Source organism: Tasmannia lanceolata, unplaced genomic scaffold (assembly GCF_043159265.1).
Source record: "Tasmannia lanceolata isolate RefF3 unplaced genomic scaffold, GAP_Taslan_0.1 ptg000025l, whole genome shotgun sequence".
Taxonomy (NCBI): domain Eukaryota; kingdom Viridiplantae; phylum Streptophyta; class Magnoliopsida; order Canellales; family Winteraceae; genus Tasmannia; species Tasmannia lanceolata.
The window spans coordinates 13,761,663-13,781,791 of record NW_027518702.1 but is presented as its reverse complement, the minus strand read 5'-3'; the positions used below and the strand labels follow the sequence as shown (position 1 = coordinate 13,781,791).

General features: G+C 36.5%; 1 protein-coding gene across 4 annotated transcripts; it reads left to right on the top strand.

Moving 5' to 3' along the window:
- Positions 1-1,025: 1,025 nt before the first annotated feature.
- On the top strand, positions 1,026-19,192 carry MEI1 (transcription coactivator). Of its 4 annotated transcripts, none has more exons than XM_077368251.1 (19): positions 1,026-1,244; positions 1,339-1,381; positions 2,304-2,425; positions 4,461-4,568; positions 7,424-7,568; positions 7,686-7,777; positions 7,993-8,086; positions 8,207-8,657; positions 9,110-9,252; positions 9,797-10,131; positions 12,467-12,634; positions 14,691-14,981; positions 15,068-15,248; positions 15,617-15,861; positions 15,971-16,015; positions 16,100-16,185; positions 18,366-18,459; positions 18,549-18,690; positions 18,820-19,192. In XM_077368251.1, exons 1-18 carry the CDS (start codon positions 1,053-1,055, stop codon positions 18,621-18,623), a joined length of 2,910 nt encoding a protein of 969 aa, XP_077224366.1. In that variant the 5' UTR covers positions 1,026-1,052; the 3' UTR covers positions 18,624-18,690; positions 18,820-19,192. The 4 variants fall into 4 exon arrangements, with proteins under 4 accessions (XP_077224366.1, XP_077224365.1, XP_077224367.1 ...); XM_077368250.1 differs by having other exon boundaries at positions 9,791-10,131; XM_077368252.1 differs by lacking the exons at positions 18,549-18,690; positions 18,820-19,192 and adding an exon at positions 16,474-16,568 and having other exon boundaries at positions 9,791-10,131.
- Positions 19,193-20,129: the final 937 nt, after the last annotated feature.

Sequence of the window (20,129 nt, the reverse complement as noted above, 5' to 3'; positions counted from 1 at the left end):
TCAAGCTCTCCGATCTATAGAGAATTGAAGCCCAAGTAGTTTTTAATAGCTTTTCAGCTCACAAATACGAGGATTTGAGCCTGGGAATCGAAGGAAAGAAGGGATGAGATTTTTTTTTACGGTGTAAGACCTTATAGTCCAGTATTTTTCAAAAAGTACTGTACAAACCCATACCATAGGTTAATCCAAACCGTCCATTAGATGAGCCACAATGCAGATCGGCTGTGCTTAAAAAAAAAAAAGTTTCTATAGGATGGTCCCAACCTTCTGATCTATAGAGAATGTTCTCTATAGATGGATGATCCTATGGAAATTATTTTTTGGGCACAACCTAGTTACGTAATACCGGACTATACCGGCTTATGCCATATAAAAACTCAGATTTTATACGGTTTAAACTGTAACCATAGAATGATCCAAACCGTCCATTTATAGAAGTTGTGGCCCAAAAATCATCTCCATACAATGATCTCAATCCTTCGAGTATGCAGCAGTTCGATGGCTAGGATCTTCCTATGGAAATGAGTTTTTGGGCTATAAAAACTCGAGATGAGATTTTATTACACCTTTTTATTTACCGCTCTGTGGGCTTGGTTTGCTTGCCGGTAGGGGTGGCAAAATTGGCCGAACCGAACCGGAACCGAGCCTAAACCGAACCGAAAATTCGGTTTTGGTTTGGTTCGGTTTGGGGATCAAACCGAACCGAAACCGAATATTTCCAATTATTATGAGTAAGGGGTGGCAAAATTGGCGGAACCGAACCGAAACCGAACCGAAAATTCAGTTTTGGTTCGGTTTTGGTTTGGTAAAACCAAACCGATTCAAATTTCGGTTCGGTTCGGTTTGGGGGTCGAACTGAACCGAAACCGAACCATTGCCACCCCTACTTGCCGGGGGTTAATTGGTTAAACAAGTAAAAGGGAGCGAAAATGGAAAAGACAGGGGGCGAATTTATCAATCCCCGCAAAAAATAATTAATATATAAGTAGTTTTTCCCTCCAGATTGATAATATAAGCGTTTTGGTTTTGAAGGGGAGGAGGGATAGAGAGAGATGAAGGGAGGGAGAATGTTAGCGCCTATTTTCAAGGGCGCGAACGTGTTCTTATCTAGAAACCTAGTAGAACCAGAAATGTTCGATGCCCTTCACGATGCCCTAAAACTCAACGGAGCTCAGATTTTCCTCTGTTGCGATCCTTCTCGATCCACCCCTAACGATTACCATGTCATTTCCTCTTTCGATCACGTAATCTCACTACTCAATTCTCAACTGATTACTTTTTTCTTTTCTTTTTCCTGTTTTTTCTTCTTGATTCTGAAAATCTCGTTTTTTTTTTCAGGAGAAATTTGAACATCTTAGGGCCAAGGGTTGCAATTTGCTAGGTAAATACTAATCTAAACTCTCTTTCGAATTGTTTACTGAATTCAACTTGTACACATCTTGTTTTTCCTGCTGTAATTACTCTTCTTCTCTTAACTTGAACCAACCCTAATCAAATTTTACTTACAGGGACTTTCAATTTATGATAATTTCATTCTAAATTAAACATAATCATATCATTTCCCTCTAAATTGTGGAAAGAAAGTTTTTTTCCAAGAAAAGGTTTTCCATAATTGCTCTGCGTTGTAGAGGCCTTTTGCGTTTCTTATCTATATGTGCATGTGGTTTTACTGAGTGAGTGAACTCTATTAGATGGACTGTTTGAGCTGGTTAATGGTGCGATTGAATTGAATTGTGGAACTAACTTGGAAGAAATAGGGGCATATAATAAAGGGAAATGATTTTAGCAATCCACTCTTTTTATATGTGGCGAAAGCTTCTTGGCATTTAGCGATTAAAGGGCTGTCAAAAGGTTATTTACAGTTCCCAAAATGCTCTGACAGCACCAATTAAAAACAAAAGTACAAGAAGCTTTCGCGACATATTATAAGAGTGGAGTGCTAAATGCATTTCCCATAATAAAATGGCAATTATGAGAAAACATGTTAATTTTGTACATGTCTAAGATTTAATAAATGGATGAAATGTTCTTTGAATTTGTAAACTAGAGGTCTAGAACTTGCAATTCGTCGTGCAATGGAAGCTTGATTATGATGTTTTGATTGAATGGTTTCAATAATTTTCCATCAAAATCAGCTATTTCTTTTATGGTTCTAAACTAGCACTTCCTTAGTCCTATCTTTGTTTTATAGTTTTGTTATTGTATGTTTAATTATTATTTTTTTGCATATTGAATTGTTGGCAAGGAAATTTTCTTCTAGGAAAAACATTTTGAGTTTTGCTTTTATTTGTAATGCTTGGCAGGTCCACAATGTATACTTTCTTGTGCAAACGAACATAGAGATTTGCCTAAACAAGGTTACACTTGTTGTCTTGCAATGGATGGGGTTAAAGTACTTGCATCTGGTTTTGAGAAGGATGAGAAGGTATTGTTCCATGCTTATTAGAATGTCTTTTATTCAAGATCTTTTATATATTGTGAAATAAAAGAGTTTTTTATTCCCTCCATTCATGAATTGGAATATTAATAAACAGCGTTTTTTGACTTTTTCATAGATACTCATAGATTGAAGAAAGTAAATAAGGTTAATATACCCTTCACTATCATGACCTACTTATCAACTAACATAAGGAAGTAAAACGACAATAGAATTTTCAGACACCCCACGCACCCCCAAGTGAAGATGAGATGTGTGATAGTGCATTACTACTTTTTTTAAGATAGTACTTTTGTTGCTAGACATTTGCTAAGATCATCAATAATCTGAATATTCAATGGAACACTTAGATACTCTATTCCACTTGCTTTATCCTTTATTCCTTTTCTCTTGCATAGTCAGTCTAGTTGATACACTGGATTGATTTGAACTGACCTTTGGTTATCATCATAGGTACTCAATGAAGAGGAAGAGTGGCGATTATCTTTCAAAATCGGCTTGAGCCAAATAAGCTTGATCATCTAATCTGCCATAGTTCTACAATCAAGTTTCTTTTTGTCTGATATGTGTTAAAAAATTAAATTAAAGAAGAAGGCATTGAAATTTTGAAATTACATTTAAGGAATCGAGAATTGAGATTAAAAAAACAGCCAGTCTTGATGCCCCCTTAATAGCAAAAACGTCAACATATGCAATTGCCTCTCAATGTTCGTGGTGAAATACAACTTGTAGCAACTCACAATTATGAATTATCTAAAATCCCATCAATTGACAACTAACTAAAATCTCCACAATTGTGTTTGCTAACCGCTATGGATATGTCCCACATTTATTCACCCACTCATACCATTAAAGGAATCTTTCTAAATTGCCGTCAGAATCAGTAAAGAGCGGAAATCGCTTACACTCCTTAAAGCAAACACCAAGGATTCAGTCTTGCCTAAATCCTACAATTGGCCACCTGGAAGCCAAGCCAAGCCTCCAATTGCAGTTACACTGGGATTGCTGTGGTAGCTACCATCGAATGTCAATTTGATTTGTCCCTCCGAAAAGAACTCTCATCTCTCAATTACCTGTTAGTTGGGGTTTCAATAGTTGTGTCTTGACTGACCTATTATAAAAACTGAAAGGTCTTATGCCCATAGTTTCATCCTAATAACCTATTGAGTGAACCCATTGATGCCTCTATCTATTTACAGTCTCTACTTTGTAGACTTTCCTTCCAACCAATATTCACACATATAATGTCGTGAAACTCCCAAGAAACCACGATCTTTGAGTGATGACAGTTTACCTATTTCTCAAACCACATTTTCTTGGACCTAGATATTCCTTGGTTGTTCCATCCAGATAGACCAAAACATTGGCGCAAATAAACTTCAAAAAATTTATTGTCTCATTGGGGAAGAGCCGAATGATCTTGCTTGAAATAATGTAACTGAAATCGGCACCACCTAGGTGCCATCAAACCTGACAAGCACAAGCTCCAAACTTTGTTGTGAATGAACAATAAATAAGTGGTCAACTGTTATGTTGACATCTGAGCACCAATATGAGGTGGTAACCATGTCCCCGTGTTTCCATTAATAAGATGGTCCATCGTCAATTTCTTATTAAGATCTGCAGTCTAAAGGAAAGCCAACACCTTGGGACTGTCACTGTTATCTGTCAAAGTGACAAAGATAATTAAATCCTTTCATATTCTGAATGTTTGTTATATGTTGTTGAAGGAACTTAGGCTATATGATGTTTCAGATTGAGTGAGGGACATTCATTCCTGTCCTTATTTATTTGAGATTGTTTATAGTGCAAGGATTCCATAAATCCGGTTTGTTGTATTAATAAACTAAGTGGAAGTCATAATTAGTTTTCAGAATCAGAAATATATGTAAAAATGCATACTGATAAGGCATTATTCTTCATAATCATGGTTCTGACGTGATTTTTTATTGCACAGTGACACTCATGCTGTTCTGTATTTACTGGTAACTAATTCAACTCTGATCTGTCACTGTTTTTTCAGGTTGAGATTGAAAAGAGAGTGACTGCAATGGGAGGAGTGTCGCATACCAAGGCATCCCTTGACGTTAATTTCGTCATTGTGAAGAATGTTTTGGCTGCAAAGTATAAGGTGTAATCTCTTGGAAAATTTATTAGAAAGATCAGATATCCTATACAATTACAACAGATTCTAATTTTAATGAAGATAGTGTCCATTTAGGATTCCTACTTTATTCATTGTTTTGTTTTGTCACTATTAATTTTAATTTAAGTTGCTTAATTTTGTATTTTCCAACAATTAAAAAGGCTCCAAAGTGAACCTATTGTTCTCTTGGACACCTATATATAGAAGCACATATATTTTAGGAATCACTGGAGGAATGAGGTTTTCCTAGAATCCTGCCCCTCAAAAAATTGATTATGACTCTAATTGTCCAAGTTTATTTTTAGAAACTAAGCGTTCTTCTCTTGCTCAAGACATTGTTGTATTATAATGTTTTTTCTAGAGCCTCTTTGACTATTGGGCCTCTTTGACTATTGGCTAATGGGTAGTCTTACCCTGACGCCCTCTCATGTGCTATACAAAACTTAATCTTTCTTGGATTTTGTCCTGTTTCCCACTCTATGTGGGTTTCTCCAAGTACTAGTTACCTAGTTGTAACCATGGTTTTAACCAAAATATTTTGGTTGCTGCCACGAACGAAATGCAATTTACATGAAGTCGTTTCTTTATAAGATTTCAGCGAAATTTCACCGAAATATAACCAAAATTTCGTTTTTAGCCATTTTTACAAAATTTCCACCGAAATTTTAAATAGATCAACCAAAATAAAATTAAAAAAAACCACCGAAATTTATGAAATATTCACCGAAATAGCCAAAATTTTCAATGAAATCGCCGGAATTTACACCAAAATTTTAGACATTTCGGTTGAAATTAAAAAAAAAAAAAAAACGAAATCATAATCATATTTTTACATGATTTCGGCTGAAATTTCGGCCCGAAACCGGTTACCGAAACTGAAATTTAAAACCTTGGTTGTAACTAGGATTGTTATGGATCTAAATCTGCTGATCAAAAGCGAGTTCATTTTCTATCATACTATGAGGCTTTGAAGAACTTGATGTGTAGTAGAATTTAAATCGACGATATGGTAAATGGGCATCGTATTTGCATCAGTTTTTTTACCCTCATGCAGAAATCTGCTGATCAAAATAGAATGGTTGATGCATTGATTATATCAGTTTTGCTCCGTACCATGCAGGTTTAGGTTACTAGTTTTGATACTTCTGGGGAGCTATACCCAGATGATAGGTGGTTATAGTTTGGAAGCTTGCAAAATGCTTATTGCATGCAGAACAATTTCTCTTTGAAGGGACTCGGCTGTGTATACCTATTTGTTCATTGAAGCAGAAGATTATTCGACAGTTACATGGTGAAAGATACCTCGGTAGGGACAAGACCTATGCCTTGGTTAAGTGTTTTGTTGATAGATGTCACACTTGCCACGTCTCAAAGGAGCTACTAATGCTGGGTTGTACACACCTTTACCCAGTCCTATGCGCCCCCCTCCTCCCTCGCCCTCCTCCCCCGCCCCCCCCCCCCCCCCCCCACCACCACCCAAATGACAGATATCTCAGACATTTTGCCTGGATTGCAAGTGAGGCGTGGACTCCATACTTATTGCTACGGGCCATTCCTCCAAAATGACATTTTTTTTTTTTTTTTGAATGGTGCCAAAATGACACATTTTCTATTCTCATATTGCCAGTCTATATTTTAAGGATATTTTGTCATTTCATCGTGTGCCTGAGTCCTCACTTCATATTAGGACAGAAAGTTTGTCAGCCACTTTTGGAGGACTATTTGGAAGAGATTGGGTTCTGATTTGAACTTTAAATGTCTTCATCCCACATCAAGACATTAGATGTTTTCAACCTATGACATCTTGTTCCATATTGATATTATGGTGATTCTTCCAGCGGGGAAGACACAAACTCAAGGTTGAGTTTCTTCTCAATTAGAGGGCTTGATGCAATACACTTGGTGGGGCAGCTGTTTATTGAGTTTGAGCATGCAAAGAATGGTAAAAATCAAACAATAGGGTAGTTAGTTGGATGTGACTTTTTTTAACTTAAGGGGTATATACTCTTGTCTTTCGTTTTGTTTTCAGGTCATGTGACTTTTAAGTGAAGCATGTGACTTCATTAAGGGATTGTTTAGTCAGTTTTACGCTTTTTTTAAGTCTTATTTGCAGCCCTTAGATTAGAAATGAAAATGAGGGAATGAGATCTGTTTTTGGAGGGCAACCCTAAGCTCTCATATTAAAATCGTCCAGCATTGTAATGGAGTAATCTTAAATGAATTTTGAAGCTTTTGCTTGCTCTTGCAGTCTATTTTCTCTCTCGTCTTTTGGGATTGAGATGTGGGTGATTTTTAGGTAATCTAGTTACTTCAATCTGGCTCTCTGATTTTTCTAGCTTAGATTTCTTTTAATCCATCATATCTGATTACATAATTGGGGTTTCATATAACCTGTCATTCTCCACCACTTGTTTTTTTTTTTTTTTTTTTTTTTTGAGCCTTCTCTCTTTGGATTTGGATTGATCAAGTTTATTTTTGTTATTTTATCATTCTCTAGTGATATCTTATATGCTTTTTGAAAATTGTTTGTTGTTCTCTTTATTTGTTTCCTACTTGGTTCTTTCAGTCTTTGGGTAGATCAAACTGTATCAGTTTACTATGTATTAACTTATTTAATATTCAACTTTTCTCTTTTAAAACATGTCAGTTTTTTGTTCTTGTAACTTCAACATTCTTCTTTACTTCTAGGTCTTATGCTGATGCTATTCAATAGTTTTGTTGTTTTAGCCGTAGCGGCCATTCAGTCTGTATTGTGGCTTATTTCTTCTCACTTTGGTCAGATATATTAACACGGGATGCAATAGATTTCATTTAATCATATGCATTCTCATTTGTTGCAGTGGGCCACTAATGTTCTTAAGAAACCAATTGTTACCATTGACTGGTTATATCAATGCTGGAAAGAGCACCGTGTTGCACCTCAAGAGCCATATAGGATTCTTCCTTTCACTGGTTTGACCATTTGCGTTACCCGCATTCCTGCAGGTTTGCAATTTAAAGCAAAATAGATGGTTTTTGACCTGAATAATGTTAACTATCTCCCAATACTTCTTTCTTTTAAATTATCTCTATATGGGGATATTAAGGTGTTATTTGACTCAGATGAGCGGAAGGAAATGGAAAGACTGATCATACAAAATGGCGGCCATTATTCTCCAGATCTTACCAAGAAGTGTACACATTTAGTTTCTGATATATCCTTTTAATAAATTTATCCTTTTTTTTTCTTTTAAATTGGTATGCTGTCCTGTTCTCATAATGGGTTTTTCATATTTTGACCTGGTTCTCATATTGATATCTCATATTTGATTTATAATATTACTGGTGATTGCCTGATATTATATGTCAATTTTATTGTCTTTGTTGAATACGTAATTGTAGTTCAAGTTGTATCCTTGACATTTGATACGCTCCTGAAGGTGATAAATATCAAGTTGCTCGAAGATGGGGTCACATTAATATTGTTATGCCGAGATGGGTTGATCAATCTGTTGCTAGAAGAGGCAAGGACTGTATTTATTTGTATGCAGCCATCCCATTTGTTATCTCCATTGTAGTCTTATTTTTCTTTAAAAGGAAATTGTAGGTATAAATTTGACTCATTTTTCTTGTCAAATAAATAGCTTGTCTAAATGAGGAGCTCTATCCTGTTCGTGGAGCATCTGTGTCATCAAGTAATGCTGTAAAAGTTGGTTTGAAGGGGCAGCATATACAAGATAAGGGAGTCAAAACGTCGGAATGTGTCCCATCACCTGTAACTGCCGACCTAGAAACTACCCTATCCCAGAATACTGGTTCTGCATTTTCTGATGCTACTTTCTTCACGACGAAAGAGACCGATTTAGAACCTAGTTTACAGGTCAGAGATGAAGCAAAGTTTCAAGGTTGTGTTGCGGAGGATTCCCAAAGTGAAGATAATGACTTGTACTTGTCAGATTGCCGTATTTTGTTTGTTGGTTTTGAGGCTACTGAATTGCGTAAACTAGTCAATATGGTTCGTAAAGGCGGGGGCACTCGGCATATGTCATTCAGTGAAAAATTGACTCACATCATTGTAGGGACACTTTCGGAAAAGTAAGTTGGTCCCACCTAGCTTAATATCATATGCAAACCTGCTTGCATTTTGAAGGGATACCTTTGCTGTCTTCTCTGCTCATTAACACAAAGGCCATGTCTGGCAGCCATTTCATGATAAATCAGTGTCTCTAAGTGGTGAGAGAACCGTAGGCAGTGGGAGGACTGGAGAAGGAGAGAGATTTGAGAGGGCACGATTGAGATGAACTTGAGAAGTGGCTAAAAATCTGGAAAAAGTCGATCCTATTTTGAGTAGGGTTTTTTGTTTCCTGATTTTTAGGACATCTCATCCCTTGGAGACACCAGTTTCTTGTTTTTTAGTCACTTCACCCTAATCTCCCCTAGGAGACACTGATTTATCATGAAAAAAAATCATGGTAGCCAAACGTGCCCAAAGGTGATATATTCAATGCATGTGCTTGCAACTCATTGATGATCTGCTCTTTCTTCAGAGAAAGGAAAGAAGTAAGGCACCATGCAACTTGGGGTGTCATTAATGTGGTAACTACTTTTTGGCTGGAAGACTGTGACCGAGAAAAGAAAGAAATTCCTGTGTCTGAAAGGCATATAGCTTCTGATTTACTTTTTCCAAAAGGTGTGTGCGTCTGATCTCCATAATGATTATTCACTGTGTCTTCATTTGCTTGCAAATTCTTATTATCCACTTGTTATGTTGCTATAATAATTTTCACCTGCTTGGCTTTGTAGATTTAGATTGACATGCTTAGGACCTATGTCACAAATATCTCTGATATTTTCAAAATATCGTGTTTTTATCGCGACATTTTGACAAAACGACAAAGTCCCAAAATAATCCCCAGATTTTAACAATATAGCAGTATTTCCATTTTTATCAGAAAATATCGCAATAATATCACGATATTTTCCGATATTTTTTATTTATTTATTTTTCTTTAATTTATATTTTATATAGATTTAAATAATTTTATTTTTAACATTTTTTCCTTTATAAACCCAAAAGAAATAAAAAAAATTAATATATCCCAAGATTTTCCCTTGCTGAGAAATTTCCGAGAATGATATTTGTGACATAGCTTAGGACCGTTTATTTTACGGATAATTTCTTAACAAGTTTTATGCCCTTCTCATTGTTTCGGTATACTCCAATAAAGCTGCAGCAAATTCTATTACTGGTGTAAAACAAGGAAAAAGCTCTGGTGCCCCTTCTGGCATGCCAGCCGATCAGGTATTGATAGATGCAACCTTTGATGGGTTGTTATCGGAGAAAAATAGTGGGAAAGCAAGATCTAAAACGAACTTGAAAGCAAGCGGCTTTCTTGAACAAAGTACGAAATCTAGCCAGCAAATCCAGGCTTCTGCTTTAAATGATGAGTATAAGGCTAAATACAAGATACAAGATGGTTCCTGCATTGTGAATGGTCAAGATGCAAGATCATCAAATATTTTCAAAGGAAGATTATTTCGCTTTTCTAGTTCATTTCCAGAAGATCGTGTGAGTTTGTTTCTTCTTCTTGTTTTGTGATTATCGTTGACCACTTTAACTACCTTTGTCAGGTCTATCTGTAGTGGAATTTGCATCGATTTATTTGTTTAACTGATTAGGAAATACATACTGCATATAAGGAGATTACATAGAAAATAAATTGGGGAAAAATATTACTGGAGCATAATAATTTCTTGTGATAGAACTGAGTCAGGATGCAGATCACTCTTCACTTCAGATGATGGGAGTTATCTGATGAAACTTTAATGTTGTGGATCTGACGTTCCCTTAGGAGAAGCAAAAGAAGAAGTTTGTGTGGGTTAAGGAATCACCCAACAACTTCCCCTCTTTATACATATACATATATTCATATGCATATACATATACATATATTCATATGCATATACATATACATACATACATACATATACACACACACAGATATATATATATATATATATATATATATATATATATATATATATATATATATATAATTCATGTTTTACAAGTTACAAGTATACCACTCGTAAGTGACATATAATGATGGGGTATATCATGATCATGTACTGTGCAATATACCAATGGACTCTCTGTCTCAATGTTAACAACTATATTTCATGTTGATTACTTTCTTCTTCTTTTTTGCATTGTTTTCCTTTTTTTTGCAGTTTATTAACCTTTTAGTTTTCTGGCTATATTTTTCCTTACTTGTCACTGATGTTTAATTCCAACTTTAACTGGTCATATATATAATGGAGTGGTTGATTAACTCATGCTTTCTTTAATAATAATATTATTATTATTATTATCATCATTATTATTTTGCTGTGACCAAATTGTGGACTGTGCCACTGATGTAGCCGTGTAGTTACCTACTTACATTGCTGATTTATTTAGTTTTTCACTTGTTTCTACTCTCTTAGGTCAACTAGAACAGAAAAAAAATTGACTGACAAGCATACAAGACAGCCTCACCACCACACTAGAAACATTATAAATCACATTAAAATTATCAAAACATAGATGTACATTGAACAAACTATGCCTTAAATAATTAGATGTATACATATATGGGAAGTTGTGGTTGATTTACATTGAGCTGGAAAAAAACAAATACTATGCCATCTGTATTGGCCAATATGCTACAGTTTAGCCCGACTAATACACCTGCTAATGTGGATATTTTAATCTTAAATTGAGAGGATTTGAGCCTCTCTCCAGCATTGATGTTGGATTGCTTTGACGAATTGAGTTTTGGAGAGAAACAAAGGGGAAACTCCAACCAAGTTGCCAATAAGAGTACTTACAACTGGTAGCGAGGGTAGTGGAGCATTACATGATACGGATAACAAAGCTGATTTCCCCATAGACTGATCCCCCAAATTCTATTAGATTTTTTTTTAATGGTAAATTCTATAAGATTTTAAGACAGAATAAATAAGAGACCCCCATGGCAATGTCTTTAAGTCATCTTAGCAGCTACCTTCTAGCAATTATTCAGCAATTTTGTATTGACACCATCAACATAACATCATGGAGATCTTCTCTCCAAACAACATGAGAAGCTTACTCTTTCCTCTTAGTTCTCCCCCAGAAAAAAACCTAGTAGCATTGTGTTGTTCAATCCAACTATCTCATTCTTCAACAAAACAGGTAACTGTGCCACCATTTTGAAACCACTGTCATTTGGTCACGGCCACTTGGTTCTTCTCTGTTTGTCTTAGACTAAAGATGGTAAGAAACCGTGGTTTCATTCTGTTCGTCGTGGTTGTAACCTGAGACAGCCTCGAATGCATCCTTTTCTCTAGCAAAATGGTCGAATATCTTTCTCCCTGTATGATTATTGATTAGGAAAGTTTCCCATATGCATGCATGAATCTTATAGCTGGAGTCCACTTCCACGTAAGAATTTTCGATAACTAGGCACTGCTGGTCACAGAATAGCTTATTTAATACTTTTTGTTGTTTTTATCCCTCGACCGTACTTTATGGTAACAGATGAGGCCCATCAATGGCCTTGTATGTTATAATTCAAACTAATTTGGTTCAATGAATCACTAGTTGAGCCATTGCAAGTTCAAGGATGTTGAAAATGCAAAGATAAAATTGTCCTTGGTTGCTTGACTTGGATTCATGTTTTTTTCATTTTGAATTTGTAGCCAGAACTTGCTGAGGTCAAGTCTGGCAGTTGCTCCTCTAATTGAGAGATCTTCCTTTTTTTTCTTCATACTGTAGTTTTTTTTCTTCTCTTAACTCACTAATTTCACCTGGTTCAACTTTTTACTGCTATGCTTCTATTCTTCATTTGTTAAATCTGTCTGGTTTACCTATTTGTGATCAGAGGGCTGAAATTGTTGAATGGGTAATCCAAGGAGGAGGGATGGTAATTGATGATCAAGAACAGCAGAATGTTCATTTCATCATCGAGCTTCATGGTCAGATATCACGGCATGCTAATGTTTCTCAGTCTACTATTGTTTCTAGTCACTGGATTCGCTCCTGTTTGGAGGTAAACATGATGCTGTTTTGTGTTTGCATTGTCTTCTTCATTAATCTGTGGCGCAGGTTTCTTTTTTATTTGTGATCCAAATAACTGTTTATATGGTATTATAACCCAAGCAAACTGTTTAGTATAGTTGATTTGTTTATTGAAAAATCTAAAGGATGCTTTGTGTTTATACATGTTATTAACATTGACTAATGATCAGAAGCCTTTCGGAGAGGCTTACCTGTTGATTATTTACAATAAAATATCCTTAGTTTACTTTATCTCTTGTCCTAGTTTGAATATTTTCTGATCCTAGCAAAGGCGGCAGTTTACAATGGCTGCAGTTTTGTTCCCTAGAGAAGTAAGAAACAAGAGACAGTTGCTCGGTTGAGTACAGACGTGGAGTATTGTGCAATGCATGTACTTTTGGTGGTTTTGATTGGACAAGTTTTTTGCTGCCCTACTAGTTGTTTCTACTTTCTACACCTCTGTTCATTCTCTATTCTGATAACAATAGCAAGATCGTTATATCAATAAATCCTGTCTTTCATGCTCGCACTAAGTACATTAAGTGGATTGCCATGTTGTTCGCAAAAAGATTCCTTTGGACGAAGTCTCTCCTATCTATACATGTTGGCGCTCAACTTGCTTGTGTGTGTGTGGGGGGGGGGGGGGGGGGGGGAAGTGTTTCTGTCGATCAACAGGATAACTTATCTGGTCCGTCGTCCAGAAACAGAGTGGGGCCTACGTTGTTTGGGTGATGCAATAGATAGAGTCTGCCCAAAAAATCACGTCCATAAGGTCCTCATCACATCTTCTCATCCGATCTTCCATTCCTGCTTTGTATTCTTAACTTGTGGAGGGTTAGAATTATGCTTCTAGATACGTTTTTGTACGTTTTTGTAAATATGAGGATATTTTTGTCCTGTAAGTTAGGGGTTTTTATGTCGTTTTGCGCCTCTATTCTTTGTATTTTGATGGTCGATTAACCAAATGAATGATTCGTCAAATTCTCTCAAGCTATCCGTAAATCATTGGGATTTTTCCATTATCATCGCGCGCTGGAGATGTTTATCATTTTATCTACGTTTCGTACATGTCCAGCACCCACTCATCAATAGTGTTAACTAACCAACTTCTCCAGAAGCTTAAGCTGTTGGAGAAAGGCATTATTTATCTTTTATACTTTAACACTCCCCCGCACGTGTGGCCCACTTGGCAAACACGTGGCACATGTGGTCCCACTTTGAGCCGACCATCGCATGTGGATTTTTGCTATCCAGGAGGTTTGAACTTGAGACCATTGGCTCTGATACCATGTTAACTAACCAACTTCTCCAGAAGCTTAAGCTGTTGGAGAAAGGCATTATTTATCTTTTATACTTTAACAAATAGTTTCCCTTGTTGGTAGATGCTACATAGAGAATTCACTGCCTGTTAGGTTTCATTCCCCTGTAAAAGGCATGAAATGGCTTAGGTGCCCCTTCTGTTAGAAAATGACCAACATCCTCTATCATTCATAGATATTTAAATTTCTCCACATATCATGTTTGTACATCAAGCTTCAGAATATGGTTGGCATGGTATGATATTTCCAAGTACCTGATAATTTATTGCTTATATTTAGAAGTAATTTCTCTTTCCAATTTAACAGTTTCTAGTTTTTTGCTACCAAGAAATCTCCTTCTGGGATTTACATCTCATCTTTCATGGCGAAGTTCCGAGAATAACATAAAATTGAAGTACGCATCTGCATAGAATGTTGTTGGGTCTCTGACTATATGATATACTTCTCCTTTTTTATCTCTTAATTCCATGTTTGATTCTTGAGAAGAATAAATTGTTTACTTCTCTCCTTCAACAGTGGGGAAAACGCAATCCGAAACCCAGGATGTAACAGATAAAGAGTACTTTCTTATGCTTTAAATTGACCCCATACAAACATGTATTAGCATTTCTGCCACCACTCTATATATCCTTAATGCACGAAGTCTGAAAGATAGCTAATGAATATAATTTCGTCCTTATATTTCATTCTCTTGTAATGTTGGTTTGATTGGTTTTGTAATTGTTGAAGGAGGGTTGCATGCCAGATGTTGGAAGTCACATTCTCTACTCACCATTACCCTGTCAAATTCCTTTACCCGGGTTTGAAGGATTACGATTCTGCATCTCCCAGTATGAAGAAAAAGATAGGTTGTTATTAAGGAACCTATGCTTTGTTCTTGGAGCAAAATTCACAGAAAAACTTAGTAGAAAAGTATCCCATTTACTCTGTAAGTTCACCAGCGGCCCAAAGTACGAGGCTGCCTGTAAATGGGGGATAGAATCTGTTACTGCTGAGTGGATAACTCAATGTATAAGGAAGGTATATGTCAAGCTTTTTTTTTATAGAAATTTATGTAATATTCTTTTGTGAAACATTTTCTTTATCCTAACTTTCGATATTCCCAGGATAAAATGGTTGCTCTAGATCCATTTCGACCAAAGCCAGTTACTGCTCAAGACAGAGAGTCGGGATTGTGCACACAGAGTCAGTATCCTACACAGGCTGCTCACATCGTATCTGGAGATATTTCATCACATTTGCAGAGTGATTCACATGGCCCTGTAAACATGCCAACACAGACTACTGGTAATATTTTTTTTAAAGTATAAAAGATTAAATAACGCCAGCTCCAACAGCTAAGCTCTTGGAGGAATTGGTTGTTTCACATGGTATCAGGTCAAAGGTCTTGTGTTCAAAACTCCTTGATATTAAAAAAGTCCACATGTAATGGCCAACCCAAAAGAGGGGCCACATGTGCCACTGTAGGCCAACCCTAAAAGGAGGGGTCACACGCGAGGGAGAGTGTTAAAGTATAAAAGATTAAATAACGCCATCTCCAACAGCTTAAGCTCTTGGAGGAATTGGTTGTTTGTTTCACAATTTTATTTGGATCCATAACACTTTATATGGGGGAATGCAAATATCTTAGGCAATAATGTGAATGATATGTACAGGTGCTAGAAGCAATAGTTTCAGTGATGAGGCAAAATATTCAATTGCGTCCATTAAAAGGGCAAAGAATTCAGAACTTGGCCGCCATAGGGATTCATTTTCGGCAGAAATATCTGCTCATCAAGATGTTATTTCTTGCCAGATGAATTCCACCAAAAACTCCATATCAGAAGACTGTGGAGAAGGTTCACATGCTGTACCTGACGTAGCTGATGCTATTGAGGACTTGTTAGCACAGTCGAATAAGGTATTATGTGGAAACCTTTATTTTCTTTATTAATTGTGCATTGTTTTTTCTTGGAAATTATTAATTGTGCATGATTATCCACTAACTCATTGCTGGATCCTAACGTAAGATTCAAGACATGAAGTCACCTGGGAGGAATGGTTGTGATCGAAGTGTATCCTTCTAATTTGTTAAGTATTCCTTTATGATGATATTGTTTGATACATGCATCAGTCTATCTTTAACTTCAGAGCTACAGATTTTCTCTCCCGATCGCTCAATTCTTGGTCAAGATCACACAGATTCTCGCCCTGCCTTCGGAATTTCTAAGCACTGGTTAAACAGGTAATTTTTATTGTGTTTGCCTTTCTGGAAGTTGTGTTCAATTGAATTGCTATGGTATTAGTAACTTAACTGGGAGTACTAAGAAATTACTCCCCTTTTAAGAAATCGAGTGCACGATGAGAAAAATAGCCAATTTTATTTAACATCATATAAATATGGAGCCCAATGTGGATCAAATGTGCATACGTATGAGATCTACAAGCAAGTTACTGAAGCTCCAGTCTCAGAATGCTACTTGTTGTCTTCCTTTCTTCTGCTAAGAAATTTAATTTATCTTTTTACTTGAAGGCTGAAAATTCTTCTTGGAGTGCACTTTTCTTAAAACTGTGGGATGCTTCAGCCAGAGCTTCTTCGATTCCCAAGTGATATGAACTTTATGTATGGTATGGTCCATCACTTAAATGATAGACTTGCACTTGTGCTTATATAGGATGGGGCCCATCATTACTTAGGAGTGGCATAATTGTGTAATATGAAAAAGTTGAGGATGATGAAATTGATCCATGCCATGTTACAGGTCGAGAGCATGTTGAAGATTTTTTTTTTCACCAAGGACTCACAACAGACCACCATCATTATTTAGTGAACTAGCTGAACACGTTTTTAAGAACATATTTTGGTTAGAAATAAGGCTCTATAAAGATGACACTTGTTTCCTATATATAAACAAATAACACCAAGATGAGCTTACCATCTATAATGTTCATGCCTAATGTACAATAAGCAGGAAGTCATCAGGTCCCTGGAAGATACACTTTCAAAGAGCAACAGAGCACTCCTTATCAGTGTAGAATAACCCATTATTTGCTTGTTTTTTGAGAACAAGATTCTCCGGCGCCTTGAGTCATTTTGTTGCTTATTGTTTTGTCTTCTTGGCTTTGCCAGAATACCACCTCTCATTTCATTAGCATGCTTCCAGCATAGTTTGAAATTTCGGCCAGATGTCGGTCGGGACTGACCGACACCGAAAATACATGGACCCAATTTCGTACAAGATTTCGGCACAAATTTTGCTGAAATTTCGGTTAAATTTCACTAAAAGATCAAAGGTCATTCCTTGGAGATTCGCCTCCTTGATTGATGAGATCCAGGACAGAATTGGGATGGCATCTATATCCTTTAATCATGTAAGGCGATCAGCAAATGATGAGGTGGATAAATTGGCTAGAGATGGTGTTTCTAGGGAGAGTATTGAAATCTTTGATTTTCTTTCTACCTAGTTCTTGATTATTCTGCATCTTCTAATTCCCTATCTCTATTGTATTTTTTTAATTTTTTTTGAACGGCCTTTTCTGTTGTACTTTCTAAGATGATCTCTTGTGCTTTCTGAGATGATCTATTGTACTTTCTGAGATCATCTTGATCCTCTGTTATTCAATATCATCATCATCTTTACCATTAAAAAAATCGTTTTTTAGCTTTTCTACAAGATTTACATCGAAATTTTGGAAATCTCCTAAATTTCAGGGCAAATTTTATCAAAACCGAAATTTTATGTTTCTTTTGTTTTTTTTTTTTTTACATAATTTCAGCTGAAACCGAAAAATTCCGGTTTCGGCTGTGGCCGAATCCGACATTTCAATCCTTGGCTTCCAATTGGTACTTTACCTACTTCTAGCAAATGCACATAAGAACCTCCATGTAGCATCATTTCCATTAATTCATGTAGTTCACTGTTTCATTTAGGACATTCGAATTAAAGTAGAAGATCATCAAGTCAGTTTGAACCCTGCAAAAACTATCCAGATATTGAACCATTTAGCAGTGAACTGCATGAATTAATGGTCCAGATTTACAAACTTCTTAGATTACAGATTCTTGAAAAACTTTACAGATCTACGTAGTCCAGATTAAGCTTAGGTTGTTTGAAGATCTTGTACCATTTGTTGGTGTGGATAGTATCAAAATCTGTGGGTTTACGGGACCTATTCTGAACGGAATTCATGTCGTACCCGTACATGTGCTTTCAGTCCTCACCTCGACCTATCCTGAACCATGTTTTTATTACTTATGTGACGCATTTTATAAAATGTAATGCTGCTTCTTAATGAAATATCAATGCTTTTGACTGGTTGACTCGTGAAGGAATTACCATTGTTTTCACGGGTACTTTTGGGAGTAAATTTTTGGCTATTTACTCTAATGACATCCTGTATTTACTGTGCTGGCACTCTCTTCAGGACTGAGAAACAAGATAACCTTTCTAATCCTTCTGGACATGATAGAAACCAGAGCACTTACGATGGCTTCAGTGAGACACAAACAGAATCTCAGGTCATTGATAATACTTGTTTGCAGTTGCTTTATTATTTTTTTAAAGGTAATTTGCACTTGCTTTATTTGCTGTGTTTTTGTGAAAGCAGGTTGTTGGGTATGAAGAAGATTTGTCTGGTAGACAAATGATAATTGAAAGAGTTCGAACACGGAGTATGTCTTGAACTGCAGGCAAAGAAAAACCATGTGTTAAATTGAACAAGGATAACATGTGAAAGAATAATCTCTAAGGTGAAACTTTTATCTGGGCATTTCACCAAAATGGTTTTTGTTTGTTGGTTGTTTAAATTGATCAAGTCGACATTATCTTGGTTCTTTTTTTCTGACACTAATGCAAAGGACACCCTTTCTTGTTTGCAGTTCAGCTTCTTTTGTAATTGAAATCTGAAACATACTTTGAATGGGAGCAACTAAAGGGAAAGGAAGTTAGGTGCTTTCTGTTCCTCTCCGGGCATTCGATGGAGGGGCTTCATATCTCACTCGTATTTTGTATTGTATTAGGCTTTTTGGCTCTTTGGGTCTTTAGTTGGGATATCTCTGTAATCCTGTACATTGGTGTAATCCCCTCATGTATTCTGGTTCTTACAGTGAATAAATCCATTGTCGTCTCTCAAAAAAAAATTCTGTATTTTTTCCTTTTGAAAGGCAAAACTTATGTGGGATCTGTAACCTAAACATACATCTTGTACAAGACAGTCTTAAAAAATATTATCAATTGATTTCTGTTGGTGCAGTCTTTGCATTTAGGCCACATTTGGATACCCACAAGATTTAGATTTGGATTTCTCACATTTGCATTTGAGATTTGGAACTGTATCAGATCCTTAGATTTCCAAATCAGCTACAGCAAGGGAAAAAAAATCTGATTTTCAAATCTGCTCTGCAAGACATTATTTGGAAATAAATATTTGTGGCAATTTCCTTCACCCTTGTTGCTCCTCGACCTTGCTGCTACAGCAGCCAGATGTCCCTCCCTGCCTCCCTACGTCTTCCTCTCTCCCTCTCACTCTCATATAACATGAGCAAGAGGATGATTGATGTATTTTGTATCCAAAACTGAAATCCAAATACAAATACATGCGGTATCCAAACGTGGCTTTAGGGATTTGCTAGGGGATTTTACAGAAAGGCATTTCGCAACTGGCCGTTGCATGAGAGCAGCCGCGCGTTCACTTTTCGGCAGATTTTGTCTTATTCATTTAATTCGTCTGAGGTGGCTGCTCTCTCATGCAACAGCCAGCTGCGAAATGCCTTTCTGTGAAAGTTCCTTGCAAATCACTTGCTATTTATTTTCACTGGAACTCATGATACTACAATCTGGTATTCTTCTATGGTAAATACTGCTGGTTGCCTACTACTGGGAAGCAGGAGTATCTTGGTGAGCCTGTTGAATTCAATTGAAATTGGATTTGATCTAGTTCAGTTGTTGGGGGGGTCCATAACCCACATTTATAAGAGAAACCCTAGCTTTGGTGCCAATTGTTGCAAGTATTCTGTCTCATTATCTTTAGCAAAATTTCGTAGTTCTCATCTTGGAGCCTTATATGTGCTGGTCTCAAGATCTTATGCCCACAAAGAAGCTCCTTTTCTTTTCCTTTGGGGAACAATCCAGTTTGAAACACCCATAATGGGATTCCACTATGTTGAATGTCATCATGTTTGCCTAGACC

Excerpts from the sequence above, each read along its gene's own strand:
- MEI1 (XM_077368250.1), top strand. The coding sequence starts at position 1,053 with ATGAAGGGAGGGAGAATGTTAGCGCCTATTTTCAAGGGCGCGAACGTG. Across the intron at positions 4,569-7,423 it reads TTTTGGCTGCAAAGTATAAG|TGGGCCACTAATGTTCTTAA; the intron begins GTGTAATCTCTT and ends CATTTGTTGCAG. Across the intron at positions 10,132-12,466 it reads GTTCATTTCCAGAAGATCGT|AGGGCTGAAATTGTTGAATG; the intron begins GTGAGTTTGTTT and ends ATTTGTGATCAG.